Source organism: Danio aesculapii, chromosome 14, assembly GCF_903798145.1.
Source record: "Danio aesculapii chromosome 14, fDanAes4.1, whole genome shotgun sequence".
In the NCBI taxonomy this organism is placed as follows: domain Eukaryota; kingdom Metazoa; phylum Chordata; class Actinopteri; order Cypriniformes; family Danionidae; genus Danio; species Danio aesculapii.
The window spans coordinates 18,336,009-18,359,170 of record NC_079448.1 but is presented as its reverse complement, the minus strand read 5'-3'; the positions used below and the strand labels follow the sequence as shown (position 1 = coordinate 18,359,170).

At 38.2% G+C, this 23,162-nt stretch overlaps 1 protein-coding gene across 1 annotated transcript; it reads right to left on the bottom strand.

Annotated features, from left to right (window-relative positions):
* Positions 1-2,873: 2,873 nt before the first annotated feature.
* Positions 2,874-17,194, bottom strand: gjb1b (gap junction protein beta 1b). The gene is made up of 2 exons (XM_056472843.1): positions 17,086-17,194; positions 2,874-4,003 (listed from the first exon to the last, which is right to left on the bottom strand). Exon 2 carries the CDS (start codon positions 3,987-3,989, stop codon positions 3,162-3,164), a length of 828 nt encoding a protein of 275 aa, XP_056328818.1. The 5' UTR covers positions 3,990-4,003; positions 17,086-17,194; the 3' UTR covers positions 2,874-3,161.
* Between the last annotated feature and the right edge of the window lie 5,968 nt (positions 17,195-23,162).

The following is a 23,162-nucleotide window of genomic DNA, read 5'->3' as shown; positions in this document are numbered from 1 at the left end:
CTGCATGACATCGCCAGGTGGACAAACCTTTCTGCCAAGCCATTGGTGACAGGATGGTATGGTGCAGAAGTCACTCTGTTGATATTAATGTTCTAGATGCAAAGGCTATTGGTTTTATTGTGCCACCTGGAACCTTGTGTGACAATACTGCACCAGTTCCATATGGTGTTGCATTGCACGCCAGGCTTATGAAATGTATCAATGCTACATCAGGTTATGAGCTTTTTAGACTTCTGGAAAGCTTGATCACAGCTTTCTGACCATTTCCACTGTGTCCTTGTTTGTAACAATGAATTCAAAGGATGTAGTATAGTGGAAAGGTTTGGAAGAAATATGTGGTAATACTTCACAAGTCTGACATATGATCGAAGTTGAGACACAATGTGTGGGTGTGGTGCATTTACCACAGCTTCAATTTTGTCCTATGACTTGTGTAGACCATGTTTGTCTATCACATGGCTGCAGTTAGAAATCTAAGACTTAAAGAGCTCACACTTTTCTTTGTTGGCTCTTAGCCCATACTCACATAATCTCATCAGCATATATATATATATATATACATATACATATATATATACATATATATATATATATATATATATATATATATATATATATATATATATATATATATATATATATATATATATATATATATATGTATATATATATATATGTATATATATATATATATATATATGTATATATATATATATATATGTATATATATATATATATATATATGTATATATATATATATATGTATATATATATATATATATATATATATATATATATATATATACGTATATATATATATATACGTATATATATATATATATATATACGTATATATATATATATACATATATATATATATACATATATATATATATATATATATATATATATACATATATATATATATATACATATATATATATATATATATATATATATATATATATATATATATATATATATATATATATATATATATATGTATATGTATATATATATATATATATATGCTGATGAGATTATGTGAGTATGTGAGTATATATATATATATATATATATATATATATATATATATATATATATATATATATATATATATATATATATATATATATATATGCTGAAACGTTTGCAGTATGGGTATGCTATTTTCTGGCACATACTCATCACTGCTGTCACAGCTACTATCCTTTGGAATATTTTCAATTTTTCTGTACTGACTTCTTGACTTATTCTTTCCCTGTTTAGAAGGCAAAATACAAATTTGTTTGCATATGAATGTGTAAAATTGCCATTAAATGCTGTAATATGTAAAATATAACATCTTTGAAAAAATAGAATAGAAATACTAGCAGGTTACAGAAAAATGGACTTTTATGCAATCTGACTCCTCTGTTGCATGACGTCCACATGGACAGTGGACAGTTGGTTTTTGGTGAATAAAAACTTTGTTTTACCATAAATTTTATTTTAGAAATTACTAACATACTCATCATAATTTACTATACATACTGATATATATTTTTTACCTCAATTGACCTCCTTGAAAAAAAGTTTTTCACAGATATGCCTGAGGCATTTAGCACATGGCCATCACTGTCAGCCATCTTGGATTATTGATGTCATCAAGCAAAGAATAACTGGAATACAAGAGAGTAGCCACTGTGACAGTACTGCTGACAGTCTACTGACTCTGCCCTCAAGTGCTTTGTGGACACCATGCATTAAAGGGCAAAAAAAAAAGAATATATATATATATATATATATATATATATATATATATATATATATATATATATATATATATATATGTATATGTATATGTGTGCGTGTGTGCGTGTGTGTGTGTGTGTGTGTGTGTGTGTGTGTGTGTGTGTTTCACCACTAGAGGGCAGCTTAAAACTATGATACCCAATAATACATACATTATTACACCCCAGGTCCCCTTCACCTCCTGATCCAGCAGGAGTCCCAGGACCCCCTTATATGCTTATTGACCAGGCAGGAGCCCTGGGCTCAAGCTCAGGGTTCTCTCCTGGGAAAGCATGCCAAACTTGCTAAAAGCATCAAGCAATATCTAAGAGCCAACTCTTGAAGTTAAGTTTTACAAACTAATTTTGAGAGGAGCGCAAGATATGATTGATCGTGACCAGTCTGTCATCTGTAATCAGCAATAATCCAATCAGATTGATTCAAGCAATTGATTCTACAAAAAACAGACAGATTTCGCCCTACTGCCATATATTCGTTTTGGAAGAATCCCCCCTTCCACCCCAATTCCTACTATTCCTCCCTTTACCAGGGAAAGCTCTCTGAAGCCCTGGGCTCAATTATCTCTGAACTCAGGGTTCTCTCCCAGGATAGCATGCTAAACCTGCTAATAGCATCAAGCAATATCTAAGTGCGAAGTCTTGAAATCAAGAGATCTTACACTTGGTCCCAAAACCTGGGATTCTTGCAGTGCGTTTTCTGAAGTGTACTTTAGCCAGTCTTAGCTGTATTTTTCACAACTGACCTGGTAGATGGATTAAAACAATAAAGAAAAAGTGAACCAAGCAAATCTCTTTCTGTCTTGTATTTTGTATTACTGTATTTATACTATTGTCTAGTATTTGCCTTGCTTTGCAATTTATGGTGTCAGTGTTAGGTAATGAAGTTATGTGGCAGAAAAATGCAGGCAGAATTCTGTGGACTGATGTTTATTCAGCTTTTTTTAATTTACATAATAATGCCATAAAACTGTTGTGCAAATACAATATCACACTTGTAGTGCTGCAATATACAGCCATATATCAGTGATAGATAGATAGATAGATAGATAGATAGATAGATAGATAGATAGATAGATAGATAGATAGATAGATAGATAGATAGATAGATAGATAGATAGATAGATAGATAGATAGATAGATAGATAGATAGATTTTACTTCTTACAGTTTTTCTTCTGTAATTATGTTGGTGAAAGTAGCACAAAAGTAATGCAGAATCATGCAATGCATTCTGAGACAGTAACATTGTAAGGTAAGGGATTATTTTTAAATAACATTGATGAATAATGTGTAATGTTTACAATTTGGTAGTTACTTGCACAACACTGATTATTGATAGTTGATTGGTATCTCTGAGGTTTACAACAGTCTAGAAAGCTGAGCAGCGCTCATTTTTCAGCACTGGAGGTTTCCGGCCAACATTAAATCTAGGTTTAAATGAATGCTCTGATATCAAATTATTTATTTCATTCTGCTTATAGGTTGCCAGTTTATGAGTGAGCCAAGGTCCTTTAGGTTGATGTACTGCTCCTTGAAAATATTTGATACATGCCCGAGTTATTAAATACATAACCTCTGTGATATTTAGCAAGACACAAAGTCCAGACACCACCAGCATGAAGACAGTAAAAATGGTCTTCTCTGTAGGACGAGACACAAAACAGTCTACTGTATTTGGACACGGATATGAGTCACATTTCACAAGACGAACCATAGTGACATCTGGATAAATTAAGTAGAAAATGTACAAGAAAACCACTTCAAAAGTTATGCGAAATATGATGCTTATCATGTAAGTCCACCATAGTGCACCAACAATTTTGAACTTCTGGGTTTTTATGCTCTCAAAGTCCTTCTCGGTTCCCTGACCAGATATCTTGAGGATCTTTTTTTCAACGTGTCGCCGATGTGCGACATGCATGGTGACCAGTAGGGCTGGTGTGGACACTAGAATGAGCTGCAAAACCCATAGGCGGATGTGTGAGATTGGGAAAAACTGGTCATAACACACGCTGTTGCAGCCGGGTTGCTGAGTATTGCAGGTAAAGCCTGACTTTTCGTCTCCCCACACGCTCTCAGCTGCCACTACTAGCACCAAGATACGGAAGATGAAGATGACTGACAGCCAGATGCGTCCAATGCCTGTTGAATGCCTGTTCACACCACTGATCACAGCATAAAAGGATGCCCAATTCATGGTTGATTCGAGGGCTAAAGAAAAGAGAATGTAAAGCATAATGACTGTGATCTTTTCTTGGCTTTTTCATCAAGTCACAAACTCTGCATTACATTTTAACATACTATGTATATTTAAAATACATACATGTTAACATATGTCTTTTTTTCTGCAGAATCCTGCAATTCTTCCTGTGGAATCCTGTTGATTTCAATAGCTTTTTATCCTGAATTTTAAATACATTTGTTGTGCTACCCATAATATCCATCCAGTGGTGCATGGGACAACATACTGTATCGAGAGGCCAGACCAAATTGCGCATAAACATTTCAAATAATCCAACATTTTAATTAATCCAACTACTGAATATACTTATAGATTAGTGTATTACCTTTAAAAAAATAATATATATATATATATATATATATATATATATATATATATATATATATATATATTTTTTTTTTTTTATACCTGTTTTATTTTTTACAAATATTTGATAGCCTATAGTATTAAGCTTATGCACACCTACACACATTAACATATAAAAAGTGTAAAGGTAAATGTGCTTTAATTGTTCATAATAATTAAATGAAAATAATAATTATGAATTAAATTACTTAAAAATAATTACAAAATGTTTAATAAAGCAGACCAAATCTGCCTGTAGATGTGGATGACTTTTTGCAACACTTCTTGCATACTTATTTATTAGTATATATGGTGCAGATGATTCTTTTATTTTAATTTTGCTTTGAGAAAACCATTTACGTTTAATCTGAGCAAATTCTTTACTTTTTACCAGTATTTGAAGCATGAAAAATAGAAAATAGCAATATAGGCCATACAATTGATGAATCAAACATTTCATTATTTTGTTTAAAGTAAAAGCATTTGTCTTTGTTATTTTTGTTTTATTAACATCAGTAAACTACAAACAAAGCATATATAACATTTTTAAATTAAAGGGAGATTAATATCTTATAGCCGGCTATGTTTACACAACACATTATCGCTCCTGACTCGTCACATAGTTTATGCTCAGTCAGGATTTCTTAATGCTTTTTGATGCTCTGGGTACATCAACTATTTTAAAAGGCACCTCTCAAAAAAAAACTATTACAAATTGGTCTGGTTGGCATAAAAAAAAAAACTGATTCTGGTTTAGAACTAGTAGTATTTCAAATTTAAATGTCTTTTATAAAGCATTGTGTCAGACTTATTTTGTAGCATGACTAATGGAAAAAGGAAATGTAATCCATGTAATAAATAAAAAATAATAATTTGTTAGAGAAGAAATAATTAGAAGAAACCAGAGAACAAAAGAAGAATTCTTTAAAATAAGATTCTGTGTCAGAACACCAGGTATGAACATGTAGGACTGATAACTATTTGTAAAGTTTAAAGCAAGCAAAATGTACAACTTATAATGTTCAGGTTCAGAGTAAAAGTTGAAAAGTTCTAAACTTGTAAAAATATTTTTTTTAATAAAAATATCCATTAAAGATATTGTCAATATCATGCATGTTGCTTTTACACATTGCTGGTTTGAACTTTCTTTTTAAGTTAGTATAACAATATGGTCTCTTTCACAACTGCCAAACATAGTTTATCATCAGTAACATGCGTGATGTTTCACATACATTTTCTTCAAGAGTGACTGAGCAGAACCATTGGACCGTTGTAACTTATGACCTCATTCAAAGAAAAAAAAACATTGCAGGATAATGTTAAGAGCCTTTAAGATAATTCTAAAAATAAAAGTTAAATACAACCATAAATATAACCTAGCTAAAATGTGGTCAATACAACTTAAAAATGGGAAGTTTATTACATTTACTTTGATCGTTGTGAAAGAAAAAAAGAATAATAATATTATGATTTCGCTGTCTGTCTTTAAATATGCTCTGCAGCAATAATGTTAAATACAACATAAAATATTAATGAACAATAAATTGAATCATTAAATTAAGTGCAGTGAATTTTAACCTAAACAAACGGAGAATTCAATACTTTAATACGATTTTAATATGATTAAGACAATAATCTGATTAAGAGTCTACCATGTAAACAGCGATTTTTGATTATCCTAATCCGACTAAAGTGATAATTGTACTAAACAGAAATGGAATTGAGACATGTAGAGTATGCATATATTAGTGGCATTACTGAAGTAAACACCGCAATCAAACTATTACCGTCAAGTAGGACTTTTCGCCGCATTTTGTGACAAGATCCACACACATGGCTGTCAGTAAAGGACCGCAACACATCACGCATCACGAAATGCAGAAGTTTTTTTCTTTCCATTTGATGTGCGGTATCACTAAAAGCAACACTCTTCCACCAGTCCTTCATATTCGCGTCAAATACCCCAGTTTGTTGTGGGGGCATGAATGAAAGGTTCATGAGTGAAAGTTAAACTGCCGAACTGCAGTTAAAGTTGAGAAATTAAAGATGAAACACCCAAAATTACATGACACTCTGCAGATGTGAATAGCCTGATGACGCAACATTCAAAAAGCACTTCACATAATTTTATTATTGTGTTATTCAGATTAAGGCAAATAACAGTTACTGATGTCCATGTAAACGTAGTCAGTAGTGTCTATAAGTGAAGTAAGTGAAAGATCCAAAAGGGCATCCTGCTGATTTGATTCAGAAGGGCATGTTTTTGTCAGACGGCTCACCGGTTTGACTTTCATTCATTCACTGTCATTCGTTTTAAAAAGCACCTGCTCCATTTTATTTGTATATATTTTACTGGAACGCATTAACTCTACAGGTGCCTGATAATTAGCTGTGGAGCTAACGTTTATCATATTATTCCCTCTAGTGAACGCATAAAAATCATTATCATAATTTACTTAAGTACACGCCTCAATGTCTTGCGCCCCCCTGGTGGGCCGTGCCTTACAGTTTGAAAACCCCTTATATACAGTAAGCTCTTAAAACATATACGTCAAGTTTTTAGTATGTTGAAAAACATTTGATAATATTTGTTAATATGTTTATCAAAATAATTTTAAACATTGTTTAGATTATATGTAGCTTAATTCATATTGTGATGAGCATAAAACATATTGTGAAACATGATGTATGATAGAACTTTTAAATTATTAAAATGATAGCAGAATGGGTTAGAAATACAGCTGACAGAGGATGACACAGACTTGGAAGGACTGGAAGACAGGACGATTCGGGAGGACCAGGAAGACTAGGAGGAATACAAAGAGAACAGGTAAGTAAATCGTTTGTTTAGCTGAGGATGACTACGCTGAGTGGTCGCTCAGTTGTCCGCTTTCGTCGAGACGAGCCCGGACAATGAGCGACTGGAGTGCTGTGCTTTTATCTGGTGCTCGTGAATGTGATGCAGCTGTGTGCTCATTAGAAGTCAGGTGATGGTGATCTTCGTGAGTGGGGGTCGTGAGAGCCTGACCAATCCATGACAGTACCCCCCTCCCCAGGGCCCGCTCCTGAGGGCCGACACCTCCGACGCCGTGGTGGTCTCCCTCTGCCTCTAGGCGCTGGGAACTCAGGGTGGCTCTCATGAAACTCCACCATGAGACTAGGATCGAGAATATCAGCTCTGGGAACCCATGTCCTTTCTTCGGGGCCGTACCCTTCCCAGTCCACCAGGTACTCCAACTGGCCACCACGACGTCGGGAACGCAAGATCTCCTTCACTGCGTAGACGGCTCCTTCTTCTAGGAGCAGTGGAGGAGGGGGTTCCTCTTCGTGGTCAGGCTCTGTGGAGGGAAGAACAGGATCGTGATAGGGTTTCAGGAGTGATACGTGGAATGTAGGGTGGATACGGTAGTGAGAGGGTAATTGTAGTTTGTAGGTGACGGGGGTAACCTGTTCCACGATGGTGAAGGGACCAACAAATCGGGGACTTAACTTGCGAGAGGGCAGTCGCATGCGCATGTCCCGGGTGGATAGCCACACCTTTTGTCCGGGTGTGTATCTGGGTTCTTCAGACCTTCTTCTATCGGCGGTTACCTTGCTTCGACGGACTGCCCTCTGCAGATGTTGATGAGCCTCGTCCCAGACTCTCTCGCTCTCCCGGAACCAGTGATCCACTGCGGGGACATCAGATGGTTCGCCATCCCAGGGAAAGAGCGGTGGTTGGAAGCCCAGGACGCACTGGAATGGCGTGAGTCCGGTGGAGGGTTGCCGCAGTGAATTTTGGGCATATTCTGCCCAGCCCAAATACTGGCTCCAGGAGCTCTGGTGACCACTGCAGAAGGTCCTCAGGAACCGTCCCACCTCCTGAATCTTCCTCTCTGTCTGCCCGTTGGTTTGGGGATGATATCCAGAAGAGAGGCTGACGGCCACACCTAGGAGCTTGAAGAAGGCTTTCCATAGACGTGAGATGAACTGTGGACCTCTGTCCGACACAATATCTTCTGGAATACCAAATGACCTGAAGACTTGATTAAAGATATTGTCGGCTGTTTCAAAGGCTGTGGGAAGACCTTTCAGAGGGATTAGTTTGACAAACTTTGAGAATCTATCTACTATGACTAGAATACAGGTATTACCTTCTGACGAAGGGAGATCAGTGATAAAGTCCACTCCTAGGTGTGACCAGGGACGGTTCGGAATCGGCAAGGGATGGAGCTTTCCAGCGGGTAGATGACGTGGGCTCTTGGATTGGGCACAGTCCTTACAGCCCTGAACATATTGCCTCACATCCCTTGCCATGTTTGGCCACCAGAATCGTTGGGATACTAGCGAGAGAGTATTGTTGATCCCTGGATGTCCAGTGCCTAGCGAGGTATGTAAGGAGTGGATCAGATCTACCCGGTGTTCAGGTGGTATGAACTGCCGATGAGGAGGGCATCCCGGCGGAGCAGGGGCTTCCGGAGTGGCAACGACTGGAGGAGCGTTCCAGGTGATCGGACAAATGGAGATGTGTTCGGGAAGAATCTTCGTTGGGAGTTCTTCATGATCGTGATGCTCGTGTAAACGAGAGAGAGCGTCTGCTCTTAGATTCTTGGGTCCTGGACGATAGGAAATGGAGAAATCAAAACGTGAGAAGAAAAGTGACCATCTGGCTTGACGTGGACATAGTCTCTTGGCCTCTTTGATATATTGGAGGTTTTTGTGATCTGTGATCACCTGGAACGGATGTTTGGCTCCCTCCAACCAGTGACGCCACTCCTCCAAGGCTAGCTTGATTGCTAGCAGCTCCCTGTCTCCTATGCTGTAATTCTGCTCCGCCGGGCTCAACTTCCGAGAGAAATAGGCACAGGGATGCAGTCGGGGCGGTGTATCATGATGTTGAGATAATACTGCCCCGACGCCGGTGGTGGATGCGTCCACTTCCACCACGAAAGGAAGATTTGGGTCAGGATGAGTCAGGAGTGGGGCCCTTGTGAACTCCTTCTTAAGAAGGCGGAAGGCTGCGGCTGCTTCTTTGGTCCACTCCAGTCCTTTGGGTTTACCCTTGAGGAGATTAGTGAGAGGTGATGTAATCCTGCTGTAGTCCTTGATAAACCGTCTATAAAAGTTAGCAAACCCAAGAAACCTCTGGAGCTCCTTAATGGAAGTGGGTTCTGACCAGGATAGAACAGCCTCAATTTTCTTCCCATCCATACGTATACCGGTTTGATCAATGATGTATCCCAAGAAATGAATCGACTTCTGGTGGAATGAGCATTTCTCCGCTTTGAGGTAGAGGTGATGTTCTCTCAATGTGTGTAGGACCTCCGCAACGTGTTGGCGATGTTCGGCCTCACTCCGGGAGTAAATGAGGATGTCATCTATGTACACTATTACAAAGTGGTGAAGAAACTCCCGGAGGACTTCATGAATGAAGTTTTGGAATACGGAGGGGGCGTTGACCAGACCGTAAGGCATGACCTCATATTCATAGTGGCCAGTAGGGGTCACGAATGCTGTCTTCCATTGGTCCCCCTCACGTATTCTTATCAGATTATACGCGCTGCGGAGGTCCAATTTAGTGAAGACTTTAGCTTCTCGGAGCTGTTCCAAAGCGGCTGGTACCAGAGGAAGGGGATATCGGTATTTTACTGTACCGTTATTTAGGACCCTGTAGTCGATGCATGGACGCAGCCCTCCGTCCTTCTTGGCCACAAAGAAGAAGCTTGAGGCGGCTGGTGATTTTGAGTGACGTATGTACCCCTGACTCAGAGCCTCCCTTATGTAATCTTCCATTGCCTGATTCTCTGGAAGCGAGAGCGGGTAGATCCTACCTCTTGGCAACTGGGCATCTGGAACTAGGTCGATCGCGCAGTCCCATGGCCGATGCGGCGGTAGCTGGGAAGCTCTCTTGGGGCAGAAGACATCATGAAAGGAGCTGTACTCCTTAGGAATGTGGATAGACTGCTTCTCAGGAGGGCTCTCGACCGATGTTGCAAACAAAGAAATGGGGTTCCGACCTTGAAGAGGGAGATTTGGAAAACAGGTAGGTGTACATCCAGATCCCCATTTCTTTATCTCTCCTGTGCCCCAAGAGATGATGGGATCGTGCTTCACCAGCCACGGGCGCCCTAGAATGATGTCCATATTTGCACCCTCCAGAACCAGAAATTGAATCCTCTCTTGATGTAACAGCCCCACTTGAAGAAGGATGTCTTCGCATTGTCGATGGATACGGGTCGAAGATCGAGTGCACTGGGTTATCGGTTGTATCTGGTATATATGCGAGGACGCCTCAGTACGGAGGTGGAGTTGACGACAGAGGGATTGGGAGATGAAGTTCCCTGCTGACCCGGAGTCGATGAGGGCTGTGACAAGGAGAGAAATAGAGGCAGTAGTTATTTGTACGGTGGTAGTAAGTGGTTTACATTGTTCAATATTCGTACTGAATACACTCACTGAAGTCCGAATGGGACGAAGGGGACACTCCATACGGGTGTGTCCACTGACACCGCAGTATAGACACAGACCCCGGGTCAGCCTCCTCTGTCGTTCCGCTGATGTCAGTCTTCCAGACTCTATTATCATGGGTTCTGGTTCTGGAGAGGCTGTTGACTCAGGCGATTGGAGGAGTGCAGACGAGGGGGTGATGGTGTCCTGTTGATAGGAACGGAGACGATCGGAACATCGGAGAGAATGTTGGATGAATCTCTCCAGACCCATTGTATCATCTAATGTGGCCAGCTGGATTCGGAGAGTGGGTTCCAAGCCGAGCCGGTACGTGGTCAACAACGATCTCTCATTCCATCCACTTGCAGCTGCTAGAGTGCGAAACCGGAGAGCATATTCCTGTGTAGATAGAGTACCTTGCTTTAGATGATACAGCTGCTCTCCAGCGGCTACTTCCCCATCAGAACGTCCAAACACCTCTTTGAAATACTCCGTGAAGGTAGTGATGGAATTCATGACCGGCCCGGCTTGGTTCCAGATCGTCTCAGCCCATTTAAGTGCAGGTCCAGAGAGTAGTGATACGATGTAGGCGATCTTTGACTTATCTGTGGGATATAGAGAAGGTTGCATTTCGAATATGAGGGAACATTGTAACAGAAAACCATTGCACTCCCCCGCTCCGCCTGAGTAGGGCGCTGGTCGGGCCATGGGACTGGAAGGAAGGGCCGAAGAAGAAACTGTGGAGGCGGAAGTGCTCGGTGCTGGTGGTGCGTTGGAAAGTGGAGCTGGTGGCTGTAGAATCCGCTTCAACTGGTCCACCAGCTCTTGAAAGTGATCGAGGGTGCTCATGTTGTCGTCGTTATGGGTCCGGGCTTCTGTTATGAAGCGGACAGGAGACAGAGGTAAGGAAACGTTAGGGTGTTTATTGAATGACAACAAGGAGCACATGAAGGATAGCCAGGAGGATCAGGAATGATGTTGGGGTCTTTTCCTCCGTGGCTGGGTAACAGGAATACACGAGGATGGACAGCACACACCAGATACAGCTGACAGAGGATGACACAGACTTGGAAGGACTGGAAGACAGGACGATTCGGGAGGACCAGGAAGACTAGGAGGAATACAAAGAGAACAGGTAAGTAAATCGTTTGTTTAGCTGAGGATGACTACGCTGAGTGGTCGCTCAGTTGTCCGCTTTCGTCGAGACGAGCCCGGACAATGAGCGACTGGAGTGCTGTGCTTTTATCTGGTGCTCGTGAATGTGATGCAGCTGTGTGCTCATTAGAAGTCAGGTGATGGTGATCTTCGTGAGTGGGGGTCGTGAGAGCCTGACCAATCCATGACAGAAGGTAGCCATTTATATTTATTATTTTATTTATTGCATCAAGTTTAAATAAAGTTAGAATAATCATAAGACAAGTAATAATTAAGCATTTTCTTATGTAGAGCAAACACACACATGCGCACACACACACACATGCAGTTGTCAGGGGCAGGGCTCTACCTAACAGTCAATAGAAATGCAGTTTTAATTATTACCTAACAACATATCTCAATTAGGAGGAAAATCCCACCACACTACATCAGATAAGTGATCTATACCAGATATGAATCTATCTTTACGCAGTTCTTAAACAGTTGTCAGGGTGTTAGTTAAATTAATTAATTAGATTTGTTTGAATACAATCTAATTACAGGATTTATGATGTAATTAAACTGAATAGAATATATTTACTAGAAATGTAATATATCATTCATTTTATATTTTTCCTTCGGCTTAGTCCCTTATTTATCAGGGGTTGCCACACCAGAATAAACTATTCCGGCATATGTTTTATGCAGTGGATGCCCTTCCACCCGCAACCCAATACTGGGAAAGACCAATACACAGTCTCATTCACACACACACACACACACACACACACACACTCATATCGCATGTTTTTGGACTGCGGGGGAAAATGGAGCACCCGGAGGAAACCCACGCGAACACGAGGAGAACATGCAACATGGAAACTCCACACAGAAATGCCAAATGGCCACCGTGCACCTCTAAAGATAATATAATTTAATTTAATTAATAAGATTCTAATTACTGTTATTCTAATATTGGATTTAATTACACTGATAAGAATCTAATTACCAAGATTCTAAAAAAATACCTTAGAAAAACGGTCCATTAACAAACAAACAAACAAACAAACAAGTGACTATGCATGAAGTAATAGGTAGTACTAGATTAATACAGATGCAAAATTAATTAAGCAGTAAGTAGCTATTTTAGGGCAAAAGTAGTTCTCTATTAGGTATTTGATAATTACAATCCCAAATAAGAAGTTGGGACAGTATGGAAAATGCAAGTAAAAAAAAATAAAGTAGTGATTTCCAAATTTACTTTGACTTGTATTTCATTGCAGATAAACACAAAATATTTCATGTTTTGTCTGGTCAACTTCATTTTATTTGTAAATATACATCCTTTCCTGTCATTCAGACCTGCAACACATTCAAAAAAGATGGGACAGGAGCAATTGAGGGCTAGTAATCAGGTAAATTGGTTAAATAATAATGTGATTTGAAACAGGTGATGTCAACAGGTGATTATAATTATGATTTGGTACAAAAAAAAAGTATTTTTGGTACAAAAGCAGAAAGGTCTAGTCCATTAGGGAGTAAAGATGGGGTGAGGATCGCCAGTTTGCCAACAAATATGTGAGAAAATTATTGAAATCTTTAAAGCAATGTCAAAGAAAATAATATTTTTTTTCCCTCAAAGAAAGATAGAAAAAAAACAAAAAAAACAACAACAAAGATGTAACTTTGTACTGATATAGTATTTGTTATTTCACAATAAAAATTTGAACATAAAAAAAGAAAGATAGGAAGACATTTGGAAATTTCACCTTCAACAGTGCATAGCCTAATTTAAAGATTCAAGGAATCAGTGCGCAAATGATAAGGGTGCAAGCCTAAGCTGAAGAACTAGGATCTCCGATACCTCAGGCAGCACTGCATCAAGAAACGTCATTCGTCTATAAGTGATTTCACCACATGGGCTCGGAAATACTTTTTGGCAAACCTTTGTCAAGTGCCACAATCCGCAGTTACATCCACAAATGCCAGTTAAAACTGGACCGTGCCAAATTTTAGCCCTATGTTAATTGTGTCCAGAAGCACCGTCGACTTTTCTGGGCTCAAAGGTACCTGGGATAGACCATCACACAGTGGAAATATACTGTGCTCAGATGAGTCAGTATTTTAGGGGAGAAATGGATGCCGTGTGGTCCAGACCAAAGAAGAAAAGGATCATCCAAACTCTTACCAGCAACAAGTACAAAAGCCAGGGTCTTTCATGGTAGGGTATTGTCAGTGCTCTTGGTAAAGGCAACAAGCATTTCTGTGATGGCACCATTAATGCTCAAAAGTACATAGAGATTTTGGAGCACAATATGCTCCCTCTTTCTAGGGAAGTCCATGTATATTTCAACAGGACAATGCAAAACCACATTACAAAGTCCTGGCTGTGGAGGTAGCGGATACAGGTTCTTGGCTGGCCTGCATGCAGTCCCAACCTGTCTTCACTAGAGAATGTGTGGCGCATTTTGAAGCACAAAACAATGATGACCCTATACTGTTGCCCACCTTAAGACTTGGTTGCAGGAAGAATGGGACAAAATTACAGATGAAAAATTTAATCACTGGTGTCTTTAGTCCCTAAACATCTTTTAAGTGTTGTATTCATTTTAAGTGCTCTATTAATGTTGTAAATGCAGTTTTATATCCACAAACGAATGGCTTTCCACGTGAGTGTGTGAATTTAAGATTTGCACAAACATGAACATGTTCGTGAAAATAAATATTATGTTTTGCATTCATGCATCTTAATTTACATGTGTGTGTTTACAAAGTTTTGCATTTGTTGATCAGGTGATGCGCGTGTGTGAATTGACTTTTTGAATCTATACTGCCGGTTTCGTTTGAATTTTGAGACTTTCTTTTCACAGTTTTTAAACTTTTCAGGAATCAAACACAAACAACTTTACAGAGAAAAACCACAATGTTCTTATGCCATGTGTACACCTCTACCTGCCTAATTGAGAACTATCCAATCGTGCGTTACTACACTTGTGTCTGAAAAAGTCAGATTTAAATAAATGTGCAGCATTTTGTCAAAACAAAGTTGTATTTGTGAAAACACATGCTCTCTTTTGTGTACGTCAATTACAATTTGCACATGTGTGGATCAGGTGGCGCTCATTTGGATTATGAGACGGTTGTACAAAGTTGGTCGGCAAATCCACTCGCACAAGTTATGATCCACATGCACCTCTTGATCTCTTGAAGTCATGTGACTCGAGTCCCCCATCTCTGACATATATATATATATATGAAGAGTTCAGATGCAAAAGACACTAAACGCCACTTCCGCCAAAAATTAGATAATGACATTGAGTGAATGCTTTGAGCAAGTAGTACACCATCAACAAATAGATTTGCTTCAAATGATCGAAATCCCAGCGTCAGCGCATTCAGAAATAACAGTTTGTATGCAAAAGCCGCTAAACACCACTTTAAAACTTCCACTTCGATTTTAAAATGTTTGATGAACTGGATGAGGCTGTCCGACTGTCAGTGAATGGCAAATGAAAACGTCACTTACATCTAAACTAAGAAAAAGAAAACACAATGTACAGTCGGAAGTGTAACAGTCGGAAGTGTCATTCATAACGGGTTTTTGCGCAGCGACACTACTTTGAATGAGTCCGATTTACTATACATTAAACGGCAAATGTGTTTCATGAAAGACAGAGTTAAGATACCGTTCTTTTATCTCACGTGGATGCTATGAGGATAAACAAGGAACGAAAAAGGGACCAAGACCTTGAGTATGGTGAGAATGAATGAATTACAGCTTCTACAGTAAGTGTCTGAGGGACATCCCCTTTTTGCCCAGTAGGCCTACCTTGTGTTTTATTTGCTAATTTAAGATATTTTTTTAAAGGATAAATATAATATATAAAACTATACATTATTTATATTACTTCATATTACCTATATGTCTGATAAGCTTTTTATATTAAATGGACAATGCACAGATATTGATGTTTCATTATGATTTACACTACATTATTTGAATCTACCAAGCTTAGTTTACAATGTTTGCAATGTTTACATTGTTCTACTTACATTAAATCTAAATTCCAAATATCAGAAATGACAACAGATTGTTAAGAATTAATTAATGTCAGTTTTAATGTTACTAATTAATGCACTTACTTGACAGATTTCATTCATTCATTTTCCTTCTGCTTTTTCCCTGGTTTACTACAGCAGAATGAACTGCCACTTACTTGACTGATTTATGTATTTTAGGTGGTTTGTGTAATTTGTTTTATGTTTGGTAAAATAATTTGTAATGTGTAATCTTTTGTAATTTTTTACAAAACTAATTAGACTGTCCTGTCACAGTAGGTGGATTTAGAGGTTTTTGCCGCAAAAGAAAATCAAATTTGTTAAAAACCAAAGAATTGTCTAAAGTGGCATTTAAAAAAAAGGTATTTTATTTACTAGCTAATAACCTTATCGTTACATGTAAACGGAAACTTCTGAACCTAACCAGAGAAACCTGATATATATATTTTTCACATGTAATATAAATCTAAGTATATTATAAACAATATAGCTAAACAGTTAAACTGCCATTAAAATTAATATTACATTAAAATACACAGAACATTCGAAATCAATGTAAACCTAACAAGAAGAGCAATATAATGCTAAATACTAGGTTCAACCCATTTTTTTTTTTTTTTTTTTGTCTTTTTTGTAAAATTGTTTTTGTCTTACCAGATCCAAATATGAAGAACAACGATTTGTAATTTGGCCTTTGCAAATGATGGATGACTAAAATAAAAATTTATTCTAGTTTTCCATCTCTTTTAAAATGGTTAAGACCTTGGGTGAGGGTTTAACACTGTTTGCGGTACACTGTCAGACAACACTGTAATCTTCACATTTACACAAATGCAGGATATTTGCTGTGGTCTGTACTCAAAACAAAATCTTTTCAGTATGTTTAAACTCCATAAGGAATCATAACTCCCACATGTATAAAATAATTACATTTTAGAATGTGCTCTAATGACATGTTAATTATAATTTGCACATGAATTATAATATTACTTTAATTATATATGCATTCAATAAACCTGAATAGGCAGTCAAATTAACATTTTCGTACTTGATTATGATATATGAAACGGTTTAGAGAGTGGTTTACCTTCAGTTGTGATGATACATTTCCTGGAAACAGCAAACGGATTCACTAATAATATCCATACCCTTTTGAAGATCCAATGTATTTATCCCCTTCTAGCCACAACCCTGCATCATGGTTGTCATATGCACTTATATAACCTATTTATACACAATGCAGCTCTTTATGAAAGCCAACAAGACTCTTCAGAATTCAGATCAAATGCCATGAGTTCCACCCACCCAGGCAGAAGAAAGAATCTGTGTGGACACAATGAGCACCAACATTATACATTGTTCCTGGCAGGGAGAGGAAATGAGGGGCATTTCTTATCCGCTCACACTTTCTCAAACACAGCTTAATTCATCAAAGAATACTGGGTTTTTAAACAAATAATACTTTCAGAATGGTGTGTACTTTTTTTGTAAATGCTGGTGAAATCATTCAGATTATACATATAAGGCATTCATTCATTCTTTTTTCGGCTTAGTCCCTTTATTAATCTGGGGTCACCACAGCGGAATGAACCACCAACTTATTCAGCATATGTTTTACACATCGGATGCCCTTTCCAGCTGCAACCCATCACTGAGAAACATTCATACACCTTTATTCACACACATACACTACGACCAATTTAGCTTACCCAATTTACCTATAGCACATGTCTTTGGACTTGTGGGGGAAACCGGAGCACTCGGAGGAAAACCATTGTAAACACCGGGAGAACATGCAAACTCCACACAGAAATGCCAACTGACCCAGCCGAGGGTTGAACCAGCAACCGTTTTGCTGTGAGGTGAGAGCGCTATGCACTGCGCTACGGTGCTGTCCCTACATACTGTATAAGGCACACCTATATAATAATTTGTGCACTTCTGCATTTTTGTAAACAGCATAGGCAGATGATTCCGATTTCAAAGGAAAGCATGCTTTTATGAGGTGGTGATTTTTCAATTCTCTAAATATAGTGAACAAATACCAAGATTGTATTAGTACTATCTGCTTGCTACAACATGACAAGTTTCAAAAGAGTTATTTGTCTCGTTATTTTGGTAAGAAGTGGTCAACTTCACTACCACTACGACAGTCTGTGGGCGGAAATGCCTCGTTGATGCCAGAGGTCAGAGGAGAATGGCCAGACTGGTTCGAGCTGATAGAAAGGCAACAGTAACTCAAATAACCACTCATTACAACCGAGGTATGCAGAAGAGCATCTCTGAAAGCACAACATGTCGAACCTTAAGGCTGATGGGCTACAGCAGCAAAAGACCACACCAGGTGCCACTCTTGTCAGTTAAGAACAGTAAACTGAGGCTACAATTCACACAGGCTCACAGAAATTGTACAATAGAAGATTGGAAAAAACGTTGCCTGGCCTAATGAGTCTTGATTTCTGCTGCGACATTGGATGGTAGGGTAAAAATTTGGCGTCAACAACATGAAAGCATGAATCCATCCTGCCTTGTATGGGGGATATTTTCTTGGCACACCTTGGGCACATTAGTACCAACTGGGCATCATGTCAACACCACAGCCTACCTTTGTATTGTTGCTGACCACATATATCCCTTTATGACCACAGTGTACCCATCTTCTGATGGCTACTTTTAGCAGGATAACGAGCCATGTCATAAAGCGTAAATCATCTTAGACTGGTTTCTTGAACATGACAATAAGTTCACTGTACTCAAATGGCCTCCACAGTCACCATATTTCAATCCAATAGAGCACCTTTGGGATGTGGTGGAACATTCACATCATGGATGTGCAGCCAACAAATCTGCAGCAACTGCGTGATGCTATCATGTCAATATGAACCAAAATCTCTGAGTAAATATTTCCAGTACTTTGTTGAATCTATGCCACGAAGGATTAAGGCAGTTTTAAAGGCAAAAGGGGTTCAACCTGGTACTAGTAAGTTGTACCTAATAAAGTGGCCGGTGAGTGTAATTTCTATATTCCATGTAGTAAAGCAGAAATAAAGACTATAATTAAAGATAAACTGACTAACAAATTAAAAGACAAATGGAAAAGTGGATACACACTCCAGAAGGAAGTGGGAAGGATGAAGAGGACAGGGAGAAGTTCCAAGGAGGAAAATATAATATCTTAGACCCTTTTTTTGTTGCTGACTGGGGGATGCCATAGAGATGACTGCCTTTTGGTGGGATGCTTCAAATTCCATTTAGAATTGTCATCAGCTAGAGAAGCATTTCATAACTGGTGGTTCTCGTCTCGATCCAAAAGCAGGTGGCAATACTGTTTTGCATGGGTTGCGGAGTTTGTGAACCCCCCTCAACCCCCCTATCCCCCCTAACCCCAAGGGGGGAGTGATAGTCCTTTGCCTAGAGTGGCAGTTCAGCTCGCTCCAGCCCTGTGCGTATTTTGAAATAAGTGTGTTAAACCTGTTTATGCTTCTGTCAGTTGCGGTTCAAGTGTGAGAGAAAAACTTTCTTCTAATTCAGTGTCTGACACTGTATTTCAACACTTGATCTTACAGAAGTGTTCCCAACCTGTCAGCAGTTATGCTGTGCTCAGTGGCTCTTTGAGTGTACACACATATCACACTCAATATATCACTGGTTTATAAAGAGCAAACCATATTACTGGCATGCAACATAATAGCTATCCATGCAATTTCCTAAAATTACATTACTTATACTATGCTGGCTGATTTGCATGTTGATTCTATTATTCGAGAGTGGTTTAAGTTTCATTTAGTTAATTTGCATTGTGTAGTATTTAACATGGTGTAGCCTATGTGAGTGTGTGTGTTTTTTTAATGCCACTTTATTTTTGCTTTGTGCCACTCTTTCAACTAATCTTTTAGTAAAATGTATTTCAAACTTATTTGTGAAATGCATTTGTTTGGGTTGGTTATATATTTAAAAAAAAAAAAAGATAAATATTTAAATGGCACAAAATGCCATTTCACAGCAAGGGTAAAAGCTTGCAGCACTTGTTTTCCATTCCCATAACATTGCATTTTCAAAATAATCAATCCAGGAGGTGGCACTGATCAACCGTACTATTAGTTCAAAGATGTTAAAAACAAGTAAAATAGATTAAAACTAGTTTCAAAGATGTCCAAATATGTACTCTTTATAGGCATCAAGCTGCCTACTGGAAGTTCAGAGCATCCTTCTGACACATACCCGCAAAGCATAATGTGTAATTTTGTATTCTATGAAAAAGGTCTATACTAAGACTGAGACACACAATATTAAATAAGACATTACATCTCCTTGGAAAGCATCTTACAGGTCTGTGTGACTATTGCCAAATGGAGGAATCAGCAGAATATGTAATATGTAAATATATATATATATATATATATATTAAGAGGAAAGTGTTTTGAAAGTCACAACAGAGAAAAATTGATACAAACAGGGACAATTATAATTCTTTAACTGCATTCTTGAAGTAAATGGGCTTAAGAAACAGAATGTGGCTGGTCACACTCCAATATAGAAGGTGGTAGTAATGTACCTTAAAGTTGGATGCCACCCACCATAACAAAGAAGAAGATGCAGATTCTAGCTGTATTCTGGCCCTTCACTCGCTATTTCCCTTAGTCTGATTGAAGGGATATGGATCATTGATTTTTTTACACAAGTGTACACTGTTGGTGGAAAATCTAAATGGTTTAAATAGAATGCCCTAAACTCTTGAACACTTGGAAGCTACTATACACTGCGAATGCAAATCACTGTTGTGACATTACAATCACATTGTAATGTGATTCCTGTACACAGCAGATCTCACAACTCGACCTGTAATTAGAAGGATATAAAGTTAGCATTAGCTCTACTATAAAAGATCTGGGTGTCATATTAGACAGCAATTTAACTTTTAAAAATCATATATCCCATGTTACAAAAACTGCTTTCTTTCATCTGAGTAATATCGCTAAGTAACGAAGTATGCTATCCATCTCAGATGCAGAAAAGCTAGTCCATGCTTTTATGACTTCTAGGCTGGACTATTGTAATGCACTGTTTGCTGGCTGCCCAGCATCCTCTATTAACAAACTTCAATTAGTACAAAATACAGCTGCCAGGTCTAGAAAATTTGATCACATCACCCCAATTTTATCCTCCTTACACTGGCTGTCTGTTAAGTTTCGTATTGAATTTAAAATATTGCTTCTTACCTACAAAGCTTTACATAATCTAGCTCCTGTTTATATAACCAATCTTCTGTCTCGCTACAATCCAACTCGCTCTTTAAGATCTCAAAACTCAGGGCTTCTGGTAGTACCCAGAATAGCTAAGTTGAGTAAAGGAGGTCGAGCCTTCTCATTTATAGCTCCTAAACTCTGGAATAGCCTTCCTGATAACGTCCGAGTCTCAGACACACTCTCCCAATTCAAAACTAGATTAAAGACCTATCTGTTTAGTAAAGCATACACTCAGTGCACCACTTAGCGGGCTTCCACACAGGTTCTGCATCTTGTTTATATACACTATGAACAGCAGCTACGCTAATTATTCTCTTTATTCTCCATTTCCACCTGGGGATACTCTTCCTGAGGCCCTCAGACTATGCAGAGTCACTGATTCGATCCAAGACCAACGACGAGATGATCCCAAGGTTTCCATATCCTGGACCAGGCCGTATCCTGAGCAGCTACTGTGTTGGTCATGGAGGAGTGGAGAACATGAGACTGATTCTTGTAATGCTCCAGGGACAGACGAGTCTTCGATGAGGCCAGCTTCCAGCCTCCGCCACTGAGACTGCAGCTCTACTACTATGACCTTTTATGTGAAGCTGCTTTGACACAATCTACATTGTATAAGCGCTATACAAATAAAGGTGAATTGAATTGAATTGAACATTGCATTATGGGACATACAGGTGCTGGAGGTGGGGATTCCCCAATGGGAATTTGTTGAGCATGTCTAAAAGTAGAGTGAAACGCAGCCTCTGTTTGAATCCCATATGGCTACTCTAAGGGTCAGGCCATACCAAGCTGATGCCAAACAACTTGCAACAAACACAAATGGGTTGTCTTCTTGCTGGATCAAAAGCTGCGTGTGAACACAACAAACAGAAGAAAACCGACTGATAGTAGTTTTATAGTAATCAATTTCTTAATTGGTGTAAAGAATAACTGGATGTCTAAATTAATTTTGCATCACAAAAGCATTTTGTTATTGGTAAAGGTGTCTGTAACTTTTGTGAAGCATCAAATCACCATCATATTAGCTGTCAAATATGTTCATGACTGCATAAATGTATTATTCCTTTAAAAAAGTATCATATTGTGCTTGTCTGTTATCATACACGAATTGTATTAAAGTGATTGTACGCGTTTGTATCTAAAAAGTTCAGCAAATTCTTTCTAGGACCCACCAGGTGGCAGTCTTTGTACTTTTTTTCAGAGTGCGGATATCATAAGTTTTATTAATACATATATATTTTTACTTATATTTATATATATATATATATATATATATATATATATATATATATATATATATATATATATATATATATATATATATATATATATATAATTATTATTATTTTTATATACTATAAATATATATATATATATATATATATATATATATATATATATAGTTAAAAATATATATTTACTATTTTCCCAAGTGTATATAACTACTAATGTACAAAAATCAGCATTTGGTACATACTTTCAGTATTATCTTTACTTGAACTGACCCGATCTAATCCTGTTTACATGAAATGAGCCTGCTGCCGAGCAGGTTTGAGCTTGCTTGTTGCTATGACAACAACTCTTGCATGTATTTTGAAGAACGAAACGATTCTGGATCATGTCAAATTGTCAATAACCAAATCCAGCTAACTGAGTAATCCACGTACAAAGAATGGACCCCAGCACTGTTATTTACTTGTTTATTTTTCTTTTTGGCTTCTGTTTTTAACTTTCCCACTTTCTGGAACCGTTCTACTGGACAAACTGGTAACAGTAGAAAAGCCATCCATACGGAGGTAAGCAGTCAGCTGGTAAGCCTGAAAAGCAACAGTATCATCCCGCCCCTGTAGCATTCGTTTTAAAGACGTTCCTCTGGCTACATAACTTGTGATCTCCAGAAATGTATATAGGGCTA